General features: G+C 42.6%; 1 protein-coding gene across 1 annotated transcript in view; it reads right to left on the reverse strand.

The window, feature by feature from the left end:
• LOC133556712 (transmembrane protein 132D) overlaps positions 1 to 25,856 on the reverse strand; it is a 144,809-nt gene that overhangs the window by 106,048 nt on the left and 12,905 nt on the right. Inside the window, exon 2 of the mRNA XM_061906893.1 lies at positions 8,427 to 9,309. Coding sequence (XP_061762877.1) covers positions 8,427 to 9,309 — 883 coding nt within the window. The remainder of the gene's footprint in view (positions 1 to 8,426; positions 9,310 to 25,856) is intronic.

Consider the following 25,856-nt stretch of genomic DNA (forward strand, 5'->3'; position numbering starts at 1 on the left):
TCCCATCCTCACCTATGGTCATGAGCTTTGGGTCATGACCGAAAGGATAAGATCACGGGTACAAGCGGCCGAAATGAGTTTCCTCCGCTGTGTGGCGGGGCTCTCCCTTAGAGATAGGGTGAGAAGCTCTGCCATCCGGGAGGAACTCAAAGTAAAGCCGCTGCTCCTCCACATCGAGAGGAGCCAGATGAGGTGGTTCGGGCATCTGGTCAGGATGCCACCCAAACGCCTCCCTACGGAGGTGTTTAGGGCACGTCCAGCTGGTAGGAGGCCACGGGGAAGACCCAGGACACGTTGGGAAGACTATGTCTCCCGGCTGGCCTGGGAACGCCTCGGGATCCCCCGGGAAGAGCTAGACGAAGTGGCTGGGGATAGGGAAGTCTGGGTTTCCCTGCTTAGGCTGCTGCCCCCGCGACCCGACCTCGGATAAGCGGAAGATGATGGATGGATGGATGGTAACAAAAACATTAAAACTAGAGACGTATGTTTGCTTTAAAATGTAATATCGGAAATTATCGGTATCGGTTTTAAAACGATCGGTATCAGTTTCAATAAGTAAAATTCATGACATTTTAAAACGCTGCTATTTACACGGACGTAGGTGGAAGTACAGAGCGCCAATAAATATTAAAAGGCCTACTGAAATGAGATTTTCTTATTTAAACGGGGATAGCAGGTCTGTTCTATGTGTCATACTTGATCATTTCGCGATCTGTGGTCGGCCCTAAGCTCTGGAACACTCTGCCCCTCCATATTCGAACTGCTCCCACAGTGGAGTGTTTTAAGTCTCGTCTTAAGACCCACTTTTATTCTTTGGCTTTTAACACTACGTGAGTTGTGTGGTCCTCTGTCCTCTGTTGTCCTCTGTGTTTTTTATACACTTTGATTTCTATTTTACTGTTTTAATTGATTTTACCCTTTAAAATAGTTTTTAATCATATTTGTTTTTATATATATATTTTTTTTACATTGGTTTCATATTTATTTATTTTTTGTTTTTATTCAGTCATTGGTAGAGCATAAGATTTTTTTTTTAATATTGTTTTTAACATGGCTGTGCAGCACTTTGGAAACGTTATTGTTGTTTAAATTAGCTATATAAATAAAGTGGAAGTGGATATTGACATTTTTTTGCTGAAAGGATTTAGTAGAGAACATCCACGATAAAGTCCGCAACTTTTGGTCGCTAGTAAAAAAGCCTTGCCTGTACCGGAACTAGCAGACGATGTGCGCGTGACGTCACAGGTTGTGGAGCTCCTCACATCTGAACATTGTTTACAATCTTGGCCACCAGCAGCGAGAGCGATTCGGTCCCAGAAAGCAACGATTTCCCCATTAATTTGAGAGAGGATGAAAGATTCGTGGATGAGGAAAGCGAGAGTGAAGGACTAGGAAAAAAAAAAAAAAGGGACTAGAGGGCAGTGGGAGTGATTCAGATATGGAAGATACTGTGAGAGGGCACCGTGGCAGCCGTGGGGGTGGCAGGACCACTAGGCCAGGCCCAACCACAACAAGAGATAGAGCCATACCGCTTTGAACCCGACGCTGACGGTGACGGTCAGGAGGACGCTGCTGGTATTGACACAACATAGATCGCCTTCAGAATACAGAATGGTAAAATGTTATTTATTTTTCAAAATGATCGCTGCATGATACAGTGTACTTTGTGTGTGTGGTCCAATCCAACCGTGTTCGCTTGACATCTCTGTTCCATAGTAAAGCTTCACCGTCATCTTTCGGGAATGTAAACAATGAAACACCGGCTGTGTTTGTGTTGCTAAAGCCGGCCGCAATACACTGCCTCCCACCTACAGCTTTCTTCTTTGATGTCTCCATTGTCCATTGAAAAATTTGCGAAAGATTAACCAACACAGTTGTCCAGAATATTGTGGAATTTTGCGATGAAAACAGACGACTTACTAGCTGGGTATTCTACAATCCGTGACGTCACGCGCAGGCGTCATCATACCAAGACGTTTTCAGCAGGATTTTTCCGCGCGGAATTTAAAAATTACACTTTAGTAAGTTAACCCGGCCATATAGGCATGTGTTGCAATGTTAATATTTCATCATTGATATATAAACTATCAGACTGCGTGGTCAGTTGTAGTGGGTTTCAGTAAGCCTTTACTGGCACTGCCTTTGCGTGCCGGCCCAGTCACATAATATCTACAGCTTCTCACACACACACAAGTGAATGCCAAGCAAAACTTGGTCAACAGCCATCCGGGTCACACTGAGGGTGGCCGTATAAACAACTTTAACACTGATACAAATATGTGCCGCACTGTGAACCTACACCAAACAAGAATGAAAAAACACATCTCGGGAAAACATTTGCAACGTAACACGACATGAACAAAACAGAACAAATACCCAGAATCCCTTGCAGCACTAACTCTTCCGAGACGCTACAATATACACCCCCCGCTACTACCTAACCTATTTTCTTGTTTCCCTAGTGGTCCATCAACATTAAAGCAATGATGAGCAAGATTTCTGTGAGATTATCGTACAAGAAGGGCCCAGCCTGTCCTAATGTTTTCCTCCAGAATTAATAAGCCATTCATGAAGGCCTCGTGAATGTATAATACATCATATATTTGTAAATATTAATGCCCACCTCCATTCTCAAAGTTGTAATTGAGATGCGAGGATTGTCCTGAGATTGAATGCAATAGGAAGCGTTATGCATACCCAAATGAGAACGGATCGGCCTATCCAACGATCTGAGACTGAGTAATCTCCTCATACGGTCAACAACATTAATACCTGGGATGACTTTTCAATCTACATTTTGAACAATTCCTTATTGTCGAGATAATGTGTATCGGATATGCTTTGGTGTAAATTTTGCTTCACAGTCACTTCGCAACCTTGAGTCTGTCTGCAAAATGTCAATTTGAGGCAAAGCCACGCCCCACCAGCTCCAAAGGTATCATAATTTCTATTTTCAAAATGTACAGTTTGAATATATATATATCTTGAAGATGTCACCACTATTGTTTCCCAAATATGTCCAAAAATAAACTCTATAAACATATAGGTCACAATACTGAGTACCCATGCACCCTCGCCAATCAATTCTGCATTAAAGAATAACCTACTTTTTGCACATTGCACATTGCACCATGGTGTTATTATGCACACGCCACGATTAGATGAAAAATAATACTTTACATGATTTGTTTAGTGTTTCCTCATGACCTTTACTTATGTCTAAACATCTAAAGGTGAAATTACCCTCTGCATTTGACCCATTCCCCTTGTTCCGCCCTCCTGGGAGGTGAGGGGAGCAGTGAGCAGCAGCGGTGGCCACGCTCGGGAATCATTTTGGTACTTAGGTGGTACTTTTAGAATAATTATGTATAAAGTTATCACACAACTTTAGTAACCTTAAAGTCAGTTGCTATAGTTATTAGCTATTGTGCTCAAGTTAGACTTTTGTATCTGTGCAAGGATGAAACTTCTTGTATGAGGGGTGGCCTCAGCCACCGATGTGATATGGTAAATGGGTTGTAGTTTTATAGCGCTTTTCTACCGTCAAGGCTTTGACACTACTTCCACATTCACCCATTCACACACACATTCACACACTGATGGAGGGAGCTGCCATGCAAGGCACTAACCAGCACCCATCAGGAGCAAGGGTAAAGTGTCTTACTCAAGGACACAACGGACGGGACGAGGTTGGTACTAGGTGGGGATTGAACCAGGGACCTTCGGGTTGCTGACAGTCACTCTCCCAAATGCGCCACGCCGTCCTTATCTTTGTTTTAGCCCACTAACAGCCAATGACTTCAAGGATCTCAACGAAGATAAGCAGAGACAAGGCGAAATCAAAAGGACCCAGCACATCCCGTCACGTATTGTGCATACTTTTTCGGTACTCTTGTCTTGTTCTGTATATTGTACAGTATTTTGTATTTTGAACTTCTATACTGTTTTTTATATTGTACATGATTGCTTATTATTTTTATTGGATAGTAGTCTGGTTATTTCAATTGTTAGTTGTTCCTTTTTACCTCTTATGTCATTTATTTCACCCCATATTTGTTCCCACTATCGCACCTTAAGTTGGAATCTCGTTATATGCAAATATAATGACAATAAAGTTCATTCTATTCTATACTGGAGCTGCATTGGATGATGTGTGAGCACTCCTTTTAGAGGCGGCCTCAATGATGTTGTCTGTGGAACTCCTGAATAAATAGAGGGACGTGGGAGCTGTACCTTAGAGCGTAGGGCGAGACTGTGACTAAGTGTGCAGCTCCATGCGTTCTCCTCATGAGCTGAATTAAACTCTGTCTCTGCATGATTCCTTGCTTCTTGTCTGTTTAATAGATGTCATCAGTGTTTGAATCTGACAGTGCAGCCATGACATAGCCAGACTTCAAAACCCCACGGGAAGAGGCACCCAAAACTACCTCAACTTTATGATTTAATGGTTTGGTATTGTTTAACCCGAGTATCCAACATTGTAGCAACTTTTATAAATCAGAAACAGTGGTGTGCCTTCAGGGCCAGCGAGACCTTTTCTGCAACTAGAAATCATGATAATTATTAAAGATAAAATAATGTTTTTAATGTTACTTTTCTAAATATCTCAAATTATTCATATTATTTTCATGTCATATTATGCGTGTCCCAGTGCAGTTGTTTTTAGTTTTAGTTTGTATCCAATCAGAATTCAGCTAGCTTATGTTGCCATGCAGTACGACTGTGAGTGGTGCACCAGTCGCCCCACGTTAAACAAAGTCACGCACAGGCATCCTCCATAAAGGGATGCACCCCTACCAGGAGGATCGTCATACTCGTTCGAGTGACTGCCGATGATGATGGCTTTGAATCAAAGTTTATTGACCGTATGTTCCATAGGCTAAGCAGATAAATCTACGGTATATGTTTTAATTGCTGATGCATTTTAATTTATTTTTATATTCGCCAGCAAATAACCCGTTTTGTATACTGCAGATCTGGTTCAATGCCCGGTAGGGCGTAAATGTGTTCATGTATAGTACAAACCCCGTTTCCATATGAGTTGGGAAATTGTGTTAGATGTAAATATAAACGGAATACAATGATTTGCAAATCCTTCTCAACCCATATTCAATTGAATGCACTACAAAGACAAGATAATTGATGTTCAAACTCATGAACTTAATTTTATTTTTGTAAATAATAATTAACTTAGAATTTCATGGCTGCAACCTGTGCCAAAGTAGTTGGGAAAGGGCATGTTCACCACTCTGTTACATCACCTTTTCTTTTAACAACACTCAATAAACGAGAACTGAGGAAACTAATTGTTGAAGCTTTGAAAGTGAAATTATTTATCATTCTTGCTTGATGCACAGCTGAAGTTGTTCAACAGTCCGGGGACTTGTTGTCGTATTTTACGCTTCATAATGCGCCACACATTTTCAATGGGAGACAGGTCCGGACTGCAGGCGGGCCAGGAAAGTACCCGCACTCTTTTACTACGACGCCACGCTGTTATAACACGTGGCTATGCATTGTCTTGCTGAAATAAGCAGGGGCGTCCATGATAACATTGCTTGGATGACAACATACGTTGTTCCAAAACCTGTATGGACCTTTCAGCATTAATGGTGCCTTCACAGATGTGTAAGTTACCCATGCCTTGGGCACTAATGCACCCCCATACCGTCACAGATGCTGGCTTTTGAACTTTGCGCCTAAAACAATCCGAATGGTTATTTTCCTCTTTGTTCCGGAGGACACCATGTCCTCTTTCCCAATATAATTTGAAATGTGGACTCGTCAGACCACAGAACACCTTTCCACTGTGCATCATTCCATCTTAGGTGAACTCGGGCCCAGCCAAGCCGGCGGCGTTCCTTTGTGTTGTTGATAAATGGCTTTCGCTTTGCATAGTAGAGTTTTAACTTGCACTTACAGATGTAGCGACCAACTGGAATTACTGACAGTGGTTTTATGAAGTGTTCCTGAGCCCATGTGGTGATATCCTTTACACACTGATGTCGGTTTTTGATGCAGTGCCGCCTGAGGGATCAAAAGTCCGTAATATCATCGCTTACGTGCAGTGATTTCTCCAGATTCTCTGAACCTTTTGATGATTTTACGGACCGTAGATGGTAAAATCCCTAAATTCCTTGCAATAGCTCGTTGAGAAAAGTTGTTCTAAAACTTTTCGACAATTTGCTTACAAAGTGGTGACCCTCGCCCCATCCTTGTTTGTGAATTACTTAGCATTTCATGGAAGCTGCTTTTAAACCCAATCATGGCACCCACCTGTTCCCAATTAGCATGCACACATGTGGAATGTTCCATTTAAGTGTTTGATGAGCATTCCTCAACTTTATCAGTATTTATTGCCGCCTTTCCCAACTTCTTTGTCACGTGTTGCTGGCATTAAATTCTAAAGTTAATGATTATTTGCAAAACAAAAAAAATGTTTATCAGTTTTTACATCAAATATGTTGTCTTTGTAGCATATGCAACTGAATATGGGTTGAAAAGGATTTGCAAATCATTGTATTCCGTGTATATTAACATTTAACACAATTTCTCAACTCATATGGAAATGGAGTTTGTATACTTTAGATGTGGTTCAATGCCCAGTAGGGCGTAAATGTGTTCCTGTATAGTATTTCTCCAGCAATCATCATGTGGTGACATCTATTATGATATTTTGAGAGGTAAGCCTAGGTGGGAAACGCATTGCCCACCACTGATCACAAAGTAAAAAAAATCCTCATCCTTTAAGGCAGGGGTGTCAAACTCAAATACAAAGTGGGCCAAAATTTAAAACTGAACAAAGCCGCGGGCCAAGGTTGAACAAATTAACCTTTTAATAGGGACCCAAACAAGTTTTGCATTGAATATTGAACAAGCAAGGCTTATATAACTTTATAGTGACAAGCAAAATTGGGTTTCAAATAATAATAACAATAATAATTAAAGAATATCAATATCATTTTCTACCGCTTAATCCCTTTTTGGGGCCGCGGGGGGCGCTGGCGCCTATCTCAGCTACAATCGGGCGGAAGGCGGGGTACACCCTGGACAGGTCGCCACCTCATCGCAGGGCCAACACAGATAGACAGACAACATTCACACTCACATTCACACACTAGGGCCAATTTAGTGTTGCCAATCAACCTATCCCCAGGTGCATGTCTTTGGAAGTGGGAGGAAGCCGGAGTACCCGGAGGGAACCCACGCGTTCACGGGGAGAACATGCAAACTCCACACAGAAAGATCCCGAGCCTGGATTTGAACCCAGGACTGCAGGACCTTCGTATTGTGAGGCCGACGCACTAACCCCTCTGCCACCGTGAAGCCATATCAATGGCATATCAAATCAAATTTAAATAAAAATTGAATGCCTCTTTTGTATTTGCAGCCTTCTGAGGTAAATATTAACATTAACTTTTTCCAGAGGCTAATACATTTGAAAATAAAATAACAATGAATAAATCAACCATTCAGGCCTTTTTACTGCTCAGTTAATGTCGGGGCTCAGGTGGGCGGGGTTAGGGGGGAGGGGTTTGTCGGTAGCGGGGGTAGTAGTCTGGAGGAGTTAGTGCTGCAAAGGGGTTCTGGGTATTTGTTCTGTTGTGTTTATGTTGTGTTACGGTGCGGATGTTCTCCCGAAATGCGTTGGTCATTCTTGTTTGGTGTGGGTTCACAGTGTGGCGCATATTTGTAACAGTGTTAAAGTCGTTTATATGGCCACCCTCAGTGTGACCTGTATGCTGTTGATCAAGTAAGCGGGCTTGCATTTACTTACATGTGTGTAGAAGCCACATATATTACGTGACTGGGCCGGCACGCTGTTTGTGAGGAGGAAAAACAGACTTGACGACAGGTTGTAGGAGACGCTACAACCTGTCGTACCCCCAATATTGTTGTCCGGGTGGAATTCGGGAAAATGGTTGCACCGGGAGATTTTCGGGAGAGGCACTGAAATTCGACTGTCTCCCGGGAAATCGGTGAATGCGGTGTTACAGCGGCACCGCTGCATAGCACCGGCGGACCAGCTTTAATGTTAATTTGATATTGCCTGAAGGGTCAAATGAAATTACACAGCGGGCCACATTTTGAGTTTGACACCCGTCCTTTAAGGTATTTCAGCGACATGCGTCAATCAGTGCAGCTATGAGCACCCAGCGTCTAAGATTTCATTAAGGGATATGACCTGTGAGCCCTGAATTTCATCAGGCAGTGCACACTCAAACATGCGTTTGCCAATTTTGTCCTGAATTTTTTTTAACCGCTATTCCAGGAAAGAACGTCATTTTCCTAGAAATGGTTCATTTCCTGGAATCTCCCCCTTGCAAATCGGAAGGACTTATGCTCGAGGTCACACATCAAGCGTCTCCGTGCTTTGAATTCTAGTCGATCGTTCGGGGCTCCGCAAAAAGGAAACCAGTTCTTACCTGAGAGTGAAGTTACTCAGCGGAGCGGCGCTGGCCATGAGGACGTAGAAGGTCGCGATGTCCGTCTTCTTCAGGGGTTTGGAGGACGTCCGTATGACGATGGAATTGCCGAGTTTGAGTCGAGAGAGCGTGGCCATTCCTTTAGGCACCAGCAGGAGGCGCACGCTGCCGATCTTCTGCATGGGAGTGACAGAAACGTATTCCGCTTGCTGCTGTTGTTGCGAGCTTCCCCAACGACTCCCCTCCAGCATGGTGCACTTCCCGCGGACTTTGGGCTGCGCCTGGTAGTAGAGCTCCACAAGGTTCCCCGCCGACGGGTCCTGTCGCTCCCGGCTGGTGCTTTCAGACCCCTGGGCGAACCAGCCCTGCAACGGGAGCAGCTCAGCCATGCACGTACCCCGCTCACCTCCCATGGCGCAGGAACCCCTCACCTCCTGGGTTTGCCAGAAAGCGTAGACGGTCACACACGGCAATTCATCCACGGCGCTCTCTTCCCGAGCCCAGTCCCTCCCTGCCACGTAGAAGAGCACCCGCACTTTGGGTTTGGTGGAGAAAACCCGAGGCGTCAGCACAAAGGCCTGGATCTTCCAGTTGAAGGTGAAGACGTCCGGGGCGTTAAAGAGCTGCACGGACTGGACCAGATCCAGAGGCACGAGCTGTTCCGTGGACATGGGGCCGTAGCTGGCGTTGACAGCCGGCTGGCGGCGAGCTCTCAGAATAACAAAGGGCTGCGTGTGACTTTGCATGCTGAAATTCCTCATAAAGTCCTGCCCGGCTTCCTTTAAGAAAAGGTAGTCCGCATCCCGGACCTCATAGCGGACCGGCAGGAAGACCGGGGAAAGCTGGGGGCTCTTCGCATCAGTCAGCTCCTTTGTGCTCAAGTCTGGAAGGTGAACACAACAACACATATTGTAAACAAAATGTGAGGTTCATCAGTATTTGCATCACAAGTAGAAACATTACAGCATTTAACGGGCGGTTTAGCTCGGTTGGTAGAGTGGCTGTGCCAGCAACTTGAGGGTTGCAGGTTCGATTCCCGCTTCCGCCAACCTAGTCACTGCCGTTGTGTCCTTGGGCAAGACACTTTACCCACCTGCTCCCAGTGCCACCCACACTGGTTTGAATGTAACTTAGATATTGGGTTTCACTATGTAAAGCGCTTTGGGTCACTAGAGAAAAAGCGCTATATAAATATAATTCACTTCACAACAGTAAATGTGTTCAAAGTTAAAGGCCTACTGAAACCCACTACTACCGACCACGCAGTCTGATAGTTTATATATCAATGATGAAATATTAACATTGCAACACATGCTAATACGGCCTTTTTAGTTTACTAAATTGCAATTTTACATTTCCCGCGGAGTTTCTTGTTGAAAACATCGCGGCAAAAAGTCGTCTCTTTTCATCGCATAATCACACATTCATTTGGACATCTGTGTTGCTGAATCTTTTGCAATTTGTTCAATTAATAATGGAGACTATAAAGAAGAAGGATGTTGGTTGAAAGCGGTGGATTGCAGCTGGCTTTAGCACCGAAACACAGATGGTGTTTCTTTGTTTGTTGTGAAGCTTTAACACAGAGCGGTCAAGGGAACATGTTTCTCTACGTCAACCAGCAAGTTTTTGGATGGGAAAATTGTGATATTAAGTCGGTTCTTACCGGAGACTTCAGTGGATTATGGGACCTCCTTCTGTAGCTGTCAAAAAGGCAGCTGTTATCTTGGCTCCTCGGCTTCTCACAGAGACACTGGCGTTCAGCGCAGCTGTCCGACTTTGAGGTATGACATTATAATCTCACTAAAACACTATTATAATAAGCAGATAAGGGATTTTCCAGAATTATCCTAGTAAATTTGTCTAATTACATCTGAAAGGGTCCCACTGCCGCCGCCCGGAGCCGTCGCTTTTTCTTTTTTTTCCTTTTTTTTAGTTCTTCACTCTAACTTTCCTCATCCACAAATATTTCATCCTCGCTCAATTTAATGGGGAAATTGTCGCTTTCTCGGTCCGAATAGCTCTTGCTGCTGGTGGCTATGATTGTAAACAATGTTCAGATGTGAGGAGCCCTTCAACCCGTGACGTCACGCGCACATCGTCTGCTACTTCCGGGACAGGCAAGGCTTTTTTATTAGCGACCAAAAGTTGCGAACTTTATCGTCGATGTTCTCTACTAAATCCTTTCAGCAAAAATATGGCAATATCACGAAATGATCAAGTATGACACATAGAATGGACCTGCTATCCCCGTTTAAATAAGAAAATCTCATTTCAGTAGGCCTTTAATTATATCTAAGATAATATTTATATCAGGGTATGTGTTTACTTAACGTCTTAAAGCAGGGGTGTCAGACTCATTTTAAATCAGGGGCCACATCTACACTGCAAAAACTGAAATCTAAGTAAGATTAAATATCTCAAATAAGGGTGATATTTGCTTCTTTTTTGTCTGATAAGATAATTCTTCTCAATAAGCAGATTTTATGTTCGAGTGGTTCACTTGTTTTAAGGGGTTTCGGCCCTAAATGATCTCAGTAAGATATTACAGCTTGTTGATTTGATGACCTATATTGAGTAAAACATGCTTGAAACTAGAAAATCTACTGTTGCAAAGTTGTGTCATTAACACTGACAAGAACAAAATTACTTTTTTAAAGTAATAATTTCTCACTGGGGCGGCATAGCTCGGTTGGTAAAGCGGCCGTGCCAGCAACTTGAGGGTTGCAGGTTCGATTCCCGCTTCCGCCATCCTAGTCACTGCCGTTGTGTCCTTGGGCAAGACACTTTACCCACCTGCTCCCAGTGCCACCCACACTGGTTTAAATGTAACTTAGATATTGGGTGTCACTATGTAAAGCGATTTGAGTCACTAGAGAAAAGCGCTATATAAATATAATTCACTTCACTTCAAGCAAGAAGAAAAAAAATAATGATGCCGAACACATATCATTATGTCGATATAATGGCCCTAACATTTACCTAATTTAAGAATATTTTTCAACATCCATCCATCCATTTTCTACCACTTGTTCCTTTTGAGGTCGCGGGGGGTCGCTGGAGCCTAACTTAGCTGCATTCGGGCGGTAGGCATGGTACACCCTGGACAAGTCGCCACCTCATAGCAGGGCTATTTTTCAACATATCTTTTAAGTGCACTTGTTATTAGTAAGAATATACTTATTTTAAGGTATTTTTGGGTTCATTGAAGTTATCTAATTGTACTTATTTTGGAAAGTCTTGACAAGTAGAATTTTCTTGTTCTATTGGCAGATCATTTTGCTTAGTTCACATAAAATGCCCTAATTTTTGTATTTGTTATTCTTGTTTTTAAACATTGACTTTTTGCAGTGTAGTCCACAGATCTACTCCCAAGTGGGCCGGACTGGTAAGACCACGGCACGATAACTTAAAAATAAAGACAACTTGTTTTTGTCGTAGTTAGTTTGTGACAAACCCCAAGATGCAGAGATGGAGGCAGGCATTGAATAAGAAAACATGATTTATTTAAAACTAAACAAGAACAAACAAAAGGGATACAACAAAAAGCGCGCACGAGGTGGATAACAAACAAAAGGAGTTTAGCCTGGAAGCTAGCATAAACAAAAGGTTTAGCATGGAGGCTAGCATAAACAGAACAGGGAACAGAAGTCGTTACGTTATGTTCAAAGACAAAATAGGAAGCAGGGAACAAAAAACAGTAAGCTACGAACATCTAACGAATTATAGCTGCAACAACACGACGGGAGCGACAATACAATACAGAAGCGACATGCAATACGTGACAATAATCCAGCCCTGACCGAAAGACAAAGCAGGTAGAAATAGAAGCGGGCTGATTGACCCCAGGTGTGGCCAGGTGCCAATCAGCCGCAGCTGAAGAGAAACAGCGCACAGGAAAAAAACAACAGGAAACAGACAAAATAAGAGCGCTGACCGGAACTAAAAACAGGAAAAACTAAACACACACAGAGGAAAAACTAAAACAAAAACAAACTGTCAGTGGCAAGCTTGACAGTTTTCTTTGTTTAAAAATAAAACTAGCACATTCTGAAAATGTACCAATCATAATGTTGTTGTTGTTTTTTTGTTTAAAAATAGAACAAGCACATTCTGACAATGTACAAATCATAATGTTGATTTTTTGTTTTTTACACATACTGTAACACTTGTGGTCAAAAGTTTGCATACACTTGTAAAGAACATAATGTCATGATAGCTGTCTTGAATTTCCAATAATTTCTACACAACTCTTATTTTTTGGTGATGGAGTGATTGGAGCACATACTTGATGGTCAACATTCATGAAGTTTGGTTCTTTTATGAATTTATTATGGGTCTACTGAAAATGTCACCAAATCTGCTGGGTCAAAAGTATACATACAGTATACATTACAATATTTGGTTAATATGTGGCCAAACTGTCATGTTTGTCACTGACAGTTTAGTTACGTTTTGGTTTTTCCTCTGTCTTTATTTCCTTTCAGAGCTCTTATTTTGGTTATTTCCTGCTTTTTTCCCTGATGGCACCTGGCCACACCTGGTGTCAATCAGCCGGATGCTATTCAAACCTGCTTTGTCCTCCAGTCAGTGCTGGAGTATTGTCGCTACTACCGTCGCGCTAATACTTGTCGATGTTATCACTGCCTGTCGTTGTCGTAATGGCGGTAAGCTGTTCCTGATAGCTATTTGTACTTTGTTGTCTCCTTACTTTGTGTTTTCCTGTTAGCCAGATCCTGTTAGCCATTAGCTATTTCCAGTTATTTTGTTTTCTGGTTCCTGTTCCTAGTTCCTGGTTTGTTTGATTTTCTACTCAGTGGCCTAATGGTTAGAGTGTCCGCCCTGATATCGGTAGGTCGTGAGTTCAAATCCCGGCCGAGTCATACCAAAGACTATAAAAATAGGACCCATTACCTCCCTGCTTGGCACTCAGCATTAAGGGTTGGAATTGGGGGTTAAATCACCATAAATGATTCCCGGGCGCAGCACCACTGCTTCCCACTGCTCCCCTCACCTCCCAGGGGGTGATCAAGGGTGATGGGTCAAATGCAGAGAATAATTTCGCCTCATCCAGTATGTGTGTGACAATCATTGGTACTTTACTTTAACTTTAAAGGGGAACATTATCACAATTTCAAAAGGGTTACAAACAATAAAAATCAGTTCCCAGTGGCTTGTTCTATTTTTTGAAGTTTTTTTCAAAATTTTACCGGTCTCGGAATATCCCTAAATAAAGCTTTAAAGTGCCTTATTTTCGCTATCTTCGAAACCACTATCCATTTCCCTGTGACGTCATACAGTGCTGCCAATGTAAACAAACAATGGCAGACACCACAGCAAGATATAGCGACATTAGCTCGGATTCAAACTCGGATTTCAGCGACTTAAGCGATTCAACAGATTATGCATGTATTGAAACAGATGGTTGGAGTATGAAAGTATTGAAGAAGAAACTGAAGCTATTGAGCGAATAGCTATTGACGCTATTCATAGCCATAGCATGGCCGAATAGCTGCGTTAGCATCGCCGATAAAATGTGCGGACCAAACGATCAGGACTTTCGCATCTTTTGACACTGGAGCAACTTAAATCCGTCGATTGGTAAGTGTTTTTTTCGCATTAAATATGGGTGGAAGGAAACGTAATATAGTTGCAAATGCATCTACAGGTTATCCATACATCTCTGTACCATGTCTGCTTTAGCACCGCCGGTAAAAAGCATGTTGGCATTGATTAGCGTAGCATGTTAGCATCGATTAGCTGGCAGTCAACATCAACAAAACTCACCTTTGTGATTTCGTTGACTTTATCGTTGCAAATGCATCTGCAGGTTATCCATACATCTCTGTGCCATGTCTGCCTTAGCATTGCCGGTAAAATGTGGAGACACTCCCGCACATTCAATGGGGGTCTAGCGGCAGACACTTTCGCATCATCGGGCCAGTGGTGCAACTTGAATCCCTCCCTGTTAGTGTTGTTACACCCTCCGACAACAGACCGTCGAGGCATGATGTCTCCAAGGTTCCAAAAAATAGTCAAAAAAACGGAAAATAACAGAGCTGAGACCCGGTGTTTGTAATGTGTAGAAAATGAAAATGGCGGGTGTGTTACCTCGGCGACGTCACATTCTGACGTCATTGCCTCCAGCGCGATAAACAGAAAGGCGTTTAGTTCGCCAAAATTCACCCATTTAGAGTTTGGAAATCGGTTAAAAAATATATATAGTCTTTTATTGCACCATCAAGGTATATATTGACGCTTACATAGGTCTGGTGATAATGTTCACCTTTAACTTTATTGTGGACATTAAATTATGTTTTCCTGCACCAAGCCTGCCTTCCCTGCATCTTGGGGTTCGTCAACAACACCTTGTGACACAAACAGCTACATTTTGTTTCAAAAATTGAGCTGAAGGGCCACAATAACATGCAATATATTTGGAGGAAAAAAGGAGAGGCCTTTAATCCCAGGAACACTATACCTACCGTCAAACATGGTGGTGGTAATATTATGCTCTGGGCCTGTTTTGCTGTCAATGGAACTGGTGCTTTACAGAGGGTAAATGGGACAATGAAAAACTGAGGATTACCTCCAAATTCTTCAGGACAACCTAATCTGCTGGGTCAAAAGTATACATACAGCAATGTTAATATTCGGTTACATGTCCCTTGGCAAGTTTCACTGCAATAAGGCGCTTTTGGTAGCCATCCACAAGCTTCTAGTTCCATTTTGGACCACTCCTCTTGACAAAATTGGTGCAGTTTAGCTAAATTTGTTGGGTTTTCTGTCATGGACTTGTTTCTTCAGCATTGTCCACACGTTTAAAGTCAGGACTTTAGGGAAGGCCATTCTAAAACCGCGTCTAAAGTATATCCGTGAAGTGTTTGCCTGTCATTTTCCATTGTTCCCCTCTGGTGGCCTAGTTTCCTCTCAACACACACACTGATGATCTTGGTGTGTGTGTGTGTGTTGGGGAGGGGCCGTTGTGGTTGGGGGCCGGTGGAAGGTGGGATCTGATACATCTGGCGCAGAGATGAAGTTACCCATCAAAGAGAGGGATTAAAAAGGGCTTTTCAGACGCAGTCCGTGGGCTGCGTGTAGCCAGCAGATCGAAAACTAGCAGCATTGTGTGAACTCCCAGCTGACATGTGAACAGAAATATTAACACAACTGAGATGTTAACGACAAATCATTTAAAGGGATTTGCACAGATTCGGGACTTGGATCATGTTGCGGTTAGCCGTAATGCTGATCAGAATTTATTTTATTATTGGAGGAAAATTTATCGCACAAAATTGCTACTTAATCTGATTAGAGTTTTTACAGTATTAGTGTGTTGACTTTGAAAATGAGGATACCGACTCCGGTTCCAAACAGTTATTGATTTTGATTTGTTTTGTGTTCAAATTGTTGGAAACAACCACACCGGAAATGTGTCCCGTGAAAAACTGTCCGACTAAAGTTCCTTGGGTGAATAATGTTAACTCACTACACCGGTATGTTTTAGTGCTTTCATGGTGAGTTTACTGACAGACATAAGTAAGAACTTTACACTACTTTATATTAGAAATGGCAACAGCGGAGAATGAATCTCACACAACAATGAGATAGAGAAAAAGAAGAAACTTATCGGCTACATAGTTAGCGCGGACTACAAAGGCGGATTCGCGCAATTTTTCAGGATTTATGCAGATCCCAAATACAGATCAGCAGGTACCAGAAGGTAAGAAAAGTTGCTTTTGCATAATATTGCGAAACAAAACGCCAGATAATATGTCTTACCTTACACACATGTAATAATAATACTCATTTTTAATGCACTCACAATCCTTCAAGCAGTGCGGCTTTCATAGCTTACCAAAGTCGTACCAAAACATTTTGATAGATTTATGAGCGCCGTGTGTAATGTTCTATATTTTCAATGGGACATTTAAAATGTTGATGTTGTTTTCTTGAGACATATTGCCATCGTAGTGGCAATATACACGTATCTCTTATGTGTGACTGCCATCTACTGGTCACACTTATTACACCATGTACCAAATTGGTGTCACGTTTGTCATATTTTTGTTATTTTCTGTTAGTTCTGGACTTTTTTTAGTTCCTGTTTGACACCTGAGTTTGGTTTGGTTGCCACGGCTACTTATGATTTTCACCTGCCGCTGGTGTTCGGGAGGCTCACCTGGCTCTAATCAAGAGACATTATTTAAGCTTGCCTTTGCCAGTCAGTCGTCCTGGCGTCAGCGTTTGTCTCGTGCCTTGCCAAGTAAGTCTTGCTAGTTTCATGCCACAGTTCCCTGATTGTTCAAGGCCATAGTTTATGCTAAGTGTTTAGCTTCATGCTACGTGTTTGCTTCATGCTCTCTTGTCTTCTAATCCATGCTAAGTATTTAGCTTCAAGTGCGATCGGCACCTTGTTCCTTCGCCTTGTTTTCCGTTTTTTTTTCCTCTTTGAGTTTTTGTTCAAGATTAAATCATGTTCCTACCTGCAAGTCCTGTCCGGAGTGATCCATTTGCATCCCGGAGGAACAAACCTTGCGTTAGGTGCACCGGGTTATAAGGCGCATTGTTGAGTTGTGTGGAAAAATAAGGGATTTTAAGTGCGCCTTAGTGTCCGAAAAATACGGTACATTGGATTTACAGTATTTTTTATGGGAAATGTTGCTTCGGTTTTCTTACAATTCAGTTTTCATACAGATTACTGAAAAAAAACAATACATTTCTGTATTAGAAACACTCTCAGTATCATGCAGTGCAATGTTATAAACACATTGTTAAACCAATGCCTCTCTGACAGTATCAAACACGACTGAGCACTATTATCTTTGCAAAGGCTGGCTTTTGATATAGCAACTAATCAGAGGCCTAGTGGTTGGAGCGTCCACCCTGAGATCGGTAGGTCGTGAGTTCAAAACCGAGTCATACCAAAGACTATAAAAACGGCACCCATGACCTCCCTGCTTGGCACTCAGCATCAAAGGTTTAAATTAGGGGTTAAATAACCAAAAATGCAGTCTTTGACACCATTTCACACTCTCCTCCTCCATAGATTGCACAGTATTGGCATCACAAGCACACCCCTTCACTGGTTTGTTCAACTCCGTTCATTCAAGTCCCCTCTGTCTCCCGTTTCCTCCGGTGTCCCCCAAGGCTCTGTTCTCAATCCCCTGCTTTTTATCATTGACATTCTTCCCCTTGGCAAAATTTTCCATAAATTCAAAATACATTTTCACTGCTATGCGGATGACACCCAGCTCTACATTTCAACCACTTCCTCCTTCCTCCCTTACAAACTGCCTCAGTGAACTCAAGCAGTGGTTCTCATCCAATTTCCTTCAACGTAATAGTAATAAAACTGAAATCCTACTTGTAGGTACAAAAAACATTCTCGCCAAAACCAACAGCTTGTCCGTTACTCTCTGCAATTTCTCTGTCTCTCCCCTTCCTCCCAAGTCAAGAGTGTACGGAACATTAATCGTCTTCGCCCGTCCCTTACCACACATACTGCTGCCATATCAGACCATAGCCTGGTCACCTCTCGCCCTGGACTATTGCAACTCGCTCCTGTTTGATCTCCCTCACAAGTCACTTCACAAACTTCAGCTTCAATCCAGCACTCCACTGACTACCCATCACACATCGTATTCACTTTAAAATAATTCTCCTCACTTTTTTAACCTCTCTCCATCATATCTTTCTGACCTGATCCATGTCGCCACGCCCTCACGTTCCCTAAGATCCTCTTCATCCATCCATCTCACTATCCCTTAACTGTCCACCATGGGTACATAAGCTTTCAGCCGCTCTGCCCCACTTCTTTGGAACTTTTTGCCACCCGACTTTCGTAACTTGGACTCAATAGCCCTCTTCAAGTCAAGACTCAAAACACACCGAATCCGGACTGCTTATTGACTTTAATCTTAATGAAATTAAACAATGGATGTCCGCTAACTTTTTGCAACTCAACGCCAAAAAAACGGAAATGCTGATTATCGGTCCTGCTAGACACCGAACTCTATTTAATAATACAACTCTAACATTTGACAACCAAACAATTAAACAAGGCGACACGGTAAAGAATCTGGGTATTATCTTCGACCCAACTCTCTCCTTTGAGGCACACATTAAAAGCGTTACTAAAACGGCCTTCTTTCATCTCCGTAATATCGCTAAAATTCGCTCCATTCTGTCCACTAAAGACGCTGAGATCATTATCCATGCGTTTGTTACGTCTCGCCTCGACTACTGTAACGTATTATTTTCGGGTCTCCCCATGTCTAGCATGAAAAGATTACAGTTGGTACAAAATGCGGCTGCTAGACTTTTGACAAGAACAAGAAAGTTTGATCACATTACGCCTGTACTGGCTCACCTGCACTGGCTTCCTGTGCACTTAAGATGTGACTTTAAGGTTTTACTACTTACGTATAAAATACTACACGGTCTAGCTCCATCCTATCTTGCCGATTGTATTGTACCATATGTCCCGGCAAGAAATCTGCGTTCAAAGGACTCCGGCTTGTTAGTGATTCCCAAAGCCCAAAAAAAGTCTGCGGGCTATAGAGCATTTTCCGTTCGGGCTCCAGTACTCTGGAATGCCCTCCCGGTAACAGTTCGAGATGCCACCTCAGTAGAAGCATTTAAGTCTCACCTTAAAACTCATTTGTATACTCTAGCCTTTAAATAGACTCCCTTTTTAGACCAGTTGATCTGCCGTTTCTTTTCTTTTTCTTCTATGTCCCCCCCTCCCTTGTGGAGGGGGTCCGGTCCGATCTGGTGGCCATGTACTGCTTGCCTGTGTATCGGCTGGGGACATCTCTACGCTGCTGATCCGCCTCCGCTTGGGATGGTTTCCTGCTGGCTCCGCTGTGAACGGGACTCTCGCTGCTGTGTTGGATCCGCTTTGGACTGGACTCTCGCGACTGTGTTGGATCCATTGTGGATTGAACTTTCACAGTATCATGTTAGACCCGCTCGACATCCATTGCTTTCCTCCTCTCTAAGGTTCTCATAGTCATTATTGTCACCGATGTCCCACTGGGTGTGAGTTTTCCTTGCCCTTATGTGGGCCTACCGAGGATGTCGTGGTGGTTTGTGCAGCCCTTTGAGACAATAGTGATTTAGGGCTATATAAGTAAACATTGATTGATTGATTGAATCATCTTATCTATCTTTGTTGTTATTAATGTTGTTTTTATCCAAATTGATTTCATTGTTTTGATTTTGTGCGGTGTCCTTGAGTGCCCAGAAAGGCGCCTTATGAATAAAATGTATTATTATTATTTATTAAAATGATTCCCGGGCGTGACCACCGCTGCTGCCCACTGCTCCCCTCACCTCCCAGGGGGTGAACAAGAGGATGGGTCAAATGCAGAGGACAAATTTCGCCACAATCATTGTGTCACTCCTGTAAATCTGGTTTTATGTTTGATCATGCTTTGTTTTGTTTTCTGGACTCTTGTTCCATTTTGCACTTCCTGGTTTGCTTTTGTTACCATGTCAACGCATTAGTTCCCACCTTGTCACGCCCCTGCCCTCAGTCCCGCAACTGTTCCTGATTATAACAGCCTGGGAACTTCGCTTTCATTGCCTTTCATACTTCATGCCATGCTTTTCGATTCATCCACGCCAATTAATTTTTAGTTTGTATTTATGCCTTTGTTATCTTTATCTTTTGTTTTTATCATTTACATTAACGTTATCTTTTGTTTGTTTATAGATAGTATTGCCATTGTGCTGTTTTTGTTCTAAGTTTTAGTATAGATTATTATTCGCCATCGAGCGCGCTTTTTGTTTTGCCTTTTTTATTGTATTTTGAGTATAAAAAAAAAACAACATGTACCTGAATTTACGCCTGGCTCGTCCTGTAATCTCTCTGCGTCGAAGGAGCACAAACAATCCTTGTCCAGGTCTGACACATTGGTACTTTAACTTTAACTAATGACGTACAAACCCAGTCATACAAACCCCGTTTCCATATGAGTTGGGAAATTGTGTTAGATGTAAATATAAACAGAATACAATGATTTGCAAATCATTTTCAACCCATATTCAGTTGAATATGCTACAAAGACAACACATTTGATGTTTTTTTTTTGCAAATAATCATTAACTTTAGAATTTGATGCAAGCAACACGTGACAAAGAAGTTTGGAAAGGTGGCAATAAATACTGATAAAGTTGTGGAATGCTCATCAAACACCTATTTGGAACATCCCACAGGTGTGCAGGCTAATTGGGAACATCTAAGATGGACTGATGCAAAGTGGAAAAGAGTTCTGTGGTCTGATGAGTCCACATTTCAAATTATATTTGGAAACTGTGGATGTGGTGTCCTCCGGAACAAAGAGGAAAATAACCATCCGGATTGTTATAGGCGCAAAGTTCAAAAGCCAGCATCTGTGATGGTATGGGGGTGTATTAGTGCCCAAAACATGGGTAACTTACACATCTGTGAAGGCACAATTAATGCTGAATGGTCCTTACAGGTTTTGGAGCAACATATGTTGTCATCCAAGCAACGTTATCATGGACGCCCCTGCTTATTTCAGCAAAAATAATGCCAAGCCACGTGTTACAACAGCGTGGCTTCATAGTAAAAGAGTGCGGGTACTTTCCTGCCCCGCATGCAGTCCAGACCTGTCTCCCATCCAAAATGTGTAGCGCATTATGAAGCGTAAAAAACGACAACAAGACCCCGAACTGTTGAACAACTTAAGCTGTACATCAAGCAAGAATGATAAATAATTCCACTTTCAAAGCTTCAACTATTAGTTTCCTCAGTTCCCAAACGTTTATTGAGTGTTGTTAAAAGAAAAGGTGATGTAACACAGTGGTGAAAATGCCCTTTCCCAACTACTTTGGCACGTGTTCTAGCCATGAAATTCTAAGTTAATTATTTGCACAAAAAAAAATTAAGTTTGTGAGTTTGAACATCAAATATCTTGTCTTTGTAGTGCATTCAATTGAATATGGGTTGAAAAGGATTTGCAACTCATTGTATTCCGTTTTTATTTACCTTTAACATAATTTCCCAACTTCGTATGTTTCAATAGCATATCATGTGTGATTCAATATTTATGTTTTCCTCAATAAACACTGATCCCAATAAGGATCACATGTGGATTGTTTTTTTATAATGCCACCCTTTTGAGCATAAACAAACCAGTCATGTAAATATTATATGGACTGAAGCATTATCTGCTTTAAGTGCTTAAGCGTACCCTACCATGTGCCCTCATTATACATATTTTCCGATAGAATTATAAAGATTAAAGCAGTTGACCGGAGAGTGCTCAGTTTATCTGCCGGCTAATTTCCTTGCAGTACTTAGTGAATCAAGGACAAAAACATTGCTGTTTACCGTGCAGATTACGATCAAATCAACATAAGCGCGTGCAAAACAGCGTCGCGCCCCGACAGAACGCAACCGCGCCGCATTTAAGTGTATCACGACTGGAAATCTTTGCGCATTACTGAGATGTCGGCTCCCCGAACGAAAGCGTGAATGAAAGCTCCGAGCTTTTCTGTGTCAAAATCAGTCATCCTGCCCCTCCGAGGAAGCTGACATTTAAGTGGTTCGCCTGTCGTGGTCTCCTCCGGTTTACATATGGCTCATCTAAAAGGGCCGCGATGACGTCTGACAGTTCTCGGGACATGAACGTACTGTATGTGTCACCCTCCTGACAAAACCCACAAGCCCTGAAGGAACACAATGGCTTATCCCCCCCCCCGTTCACCTTGCTGCTGTGCGGCTGACATAGTTGTAAGGAGCTAAGAGAATGGAGCCCGGAACAAGGTTGTCCTGACTTGGCCCAACTAGGCCCCCCCCCCCCCCCCACAGTTGACAGATGTGCAGTTTAATACCAGAGCTGGCAGCATCTCTGTCCAGAGGAATATAAACTGGATCACCGTCTCCTGGAGCGAGAATGCGGCGGAACAAGGTACTTAACATGCAACCTCACCCCTTTGCAGCCTTGCACGTGTTCCTTCTCAGGAGCTCACCTGTTTTTAAATACGCCCAAACCGCAACAGTCCACCCCAAAGATGCCATGCAAATAAATACAGTTGGGGAAAAAAAGTATTTAGTCAGCCACCGATTGTGCAAGTTCTCCCACTTAAAATGATGACAGAGGTCTGTAATTTTCATCATAGCATCAACTGTGAGAGACAGAATGTGAAAAAAAAATCCATGAATTCACATTGTAGGAATTTTTAAGAATTTATTTCTAGATTATAGTGGAAAATAAGTATTTGGTCAACCATTCAAAGTTCTCACTGATGGAAGGAGGCTTTGGCTCAAAATCTCACGATACATGGCCCCATTCATTCTTTCCTTAACACGGATCAATCGTCCTGTCCCCTTAGCAGAAAAACAGCCCCAAAGCATGATGTTTCCACCCCCATGCTTCACAGTAGGTCTCGATCACTGTAACGTATTATTTTCGGGTCTCGCCATGTCTAGCATTAAAAGATTACAGTTGGTACAAAATGCGGCTGCTAGACTTTTGACAAGAACAAGAAAGTTTGATCACATTACGCCTGTACTGGCTCACCTGCACTGGCTTCCTGTGCACTTAAGATGTGACTTTAAGGTTTTACTACTTACGTATAAAATACTACACGGTCTATCTCCATCCTATATTGCCGATTGTATTGTACCATATGTCCCGGCAAGAAATCTGCGTTCAAAAGACTCCGGCTTATTAGTGATTCCTAGAGCCCAAAAAAAGTCTGCGGGCTATAGAGCGTTTTCCGTTCAGGCTCCAGTACTCTGGAATGCCCTCCCGGTAACAGTTTGAGATGCTACCTCAGTAAAAAGCATTTAAGTCTCACCTTAAAACTCATTTGTATACTCTAGCCTTAAAATAGACCTCCTTTTTAGACCAGTTGATCTGCCGCTTCTTTTCTTTTTTCTCCTATGTCCCCCCCTCCCTGATGGAGGGGGTCCGGTCCGATGACCATGGATGAAGTACTGGCTGTCCAGAGTCGAGACCCAGGATGGACCGCTCGTCGGGACCCAGGATGGACCGCTCGCCTGTGTATCGGTTGGGGACATCTCTACGCTGCTGATCCGCCTCCGCTTGGGATGGTTTCCTGTGGACGGGACTCTTGCTGCTGTCTTGGATCCGCTTTGAACTGAACTCTCGCGGCTGTGTTGGAGCCACTATGGATTGAACTTTCACAGTATCATGTTAGACCCGCTCGACATCCATTGCTTTCGGTCCCCTAGAAGGGGGGGGGGGGTTGCCTATATTTGAGGTCCTCTCCAAGGTTTCTCATAGTCATCATTGTCACTGGCGTCCCACTGGATGTGAATTCTCCCTGCCCACTGGGTGTGAGTTTTCCTTGCCCTTTTGTGGGTTCTTCCGAGGATGTCGTAGTCGTAATGGTTTGTACAGTCCTTTGAGACATTTGTGATTTAGGGCTATATAAATAAACATTGATTGATTGATAGGTATGGTGTTCTTGGGATGCAACTCAGTATTCTTCTTCCTCCAAACACGACAAGTTGCGTTTATACCAAAAAGTTATATTTTGGTTTCATTTGACCACATGACATTCTGCCAATCTGCTGTATAATCCATGTATCCATTTTGGTATATATATACATACATATATATATATATATATATATATATATATATATATATATATATTATTAATGCAAGAAGCTGCAATATATATTGCCGTATAGATTTTAAGCCATACCGCCCATTACTAGTTCAACCTATTTCACTTAAACCTGTGATAACTTGCAAAGTCACTCTGGTTTGAGTGTTACTCTCTTAAATAAAAATGGAGTTAAAGATGAATTGGGAAATATTGTTCCGCGTCATCATGTTTAGTACAAACACGCTGTTGAATATATTTGGGGTGTTTTTGCCCTGCAGTGAAACAAGCTTTATGAAAAATACATTTCAGCTTTCTTTTAAGTCCAAGCAATTAATAAGGCATTTTTTTCCGTTGAAATGCAAAACCTTGAACCGGTATTGGGAATTCCAATGAGCCTTAATGGTTTTTACCATATGCAGCAAACAGCTGACACGCGTCAATTGAGTCCCAATAGCACCGCTATTAGACGACAATAACGCATCGTTGCTCTTCAGAGCTAATCGGGAGATAAACAATGTCTCTTTCATGCAAGTCGGACGTTTTAACGATGGGAGGTGAAAAACTAAATCATCAAGCTGCTTGTCATGATTTTATTAGATGTATATTTACTCTCCTTGTACACACTTGTCAGGAAATACAAGAGCTGTATAAAACATTGCGCCTTAAAACAATTTTACTTTTAGATATGGGTCACATGTACATTCTCAAGGGGGGACGCCGCAAGAATGAAGGGCAAAAGTGGTTCCTATCTGTTTTTTGAAACCAGATAGGGGCTCCACAATTGATTCACATCAAGGTTGTAACCACGGAAATTATTAATCGCAAGAGGCCTTTTACGTATTTTTAATTATTTTCTCTCCAATTTCGAATTGAATCCAAATTATCGAGCCTTGCATCCTTGGCCTGCTGACCAATCAAAATTGGTTACTGACAGTCTTGCCCCTGACAGTTTGTTTGTGTTTTTTCCTGTGTGTATGTAGTATTTCCTGTCTTTTGTTCCTGTCTGTTTCCTGTCTTTCTCCCTGAGTGCTGTGTCCCCTCAGCTGCGGCTGATTGGCACCTGGCCACACCTGGTGTCTATCAGCCCATCTCCTATTTAGACCTGTCTTCCCATCCAGTGAGTGCTGGATTATTGTCGATGTCACTTCTGTATTGTCGCCCCTGTCGTGTCGTTTTGTGTCGTGTCATTGCGGTTTTTCGGTAAGCTATATGTCGGTATCTGTTTGTAACTTACTGTCTTCTGTTCCCTGCTTCCGTTTTGTTTTCATTCTACAAGTAACAACTTCTGTTTTCCTGTTCGCTACCTACTAGCTTCCACGCTAGTCCCTTTTGTTTTTGCTAGCTTCCATGCTAAGCTCCTTTTGTTTTCTAGCTCCCATGCTAGCTCTTCTAGTTTGGTTTTCCGCCTCGTGGGCGCTTTTTGTTGTACCCCTTTTATTCTTGTTCTAGTATTTTAATTAAAACATGTTTTCCTATCCTCCTTCTTTGCATCTTGGGGTTCGTCACCAACTAACTTTGACAGTTACAAGAAACAGCCGATGGGCTAAAAACAAACACCAGTTGCATCGTATCTGACATTGTAAAATCTGAGGTCAGCCAGCTTAGTCCGGGGGTCAGCAACCTGCGGGTCTTTAGCACCGCACTAGTGGCTCCCTGGAACATTTTAAAAAATGTATGAAAATGGAAAACATTGGGGCTAAGGGAATATATTTTTTGTTTAAATATGGTTCGGGTATCTGGTCAGGATGCCACCCGAACGCCTCCCTAGGGATGTGTTTAGGGCACGTCCGACCGGTAGGAGCTCACGGGGAAGACCCA

This window comes from Nerophis ophidion, linkage group LG07 (assembly GCF_033978795.1).
Source record: "Nerophis ophidion isolate RoL-2023_Sa linkage group LG07, RoL_Noph_v1.0, whole genome shotgun sequence".
NCBI classification, from domain to species: Eukaryota; Metazoa; Chordata; class Actinopteri; order Syngnathiformes; family Syngnathidae; genus Nerophis; species Nerophis ophidion.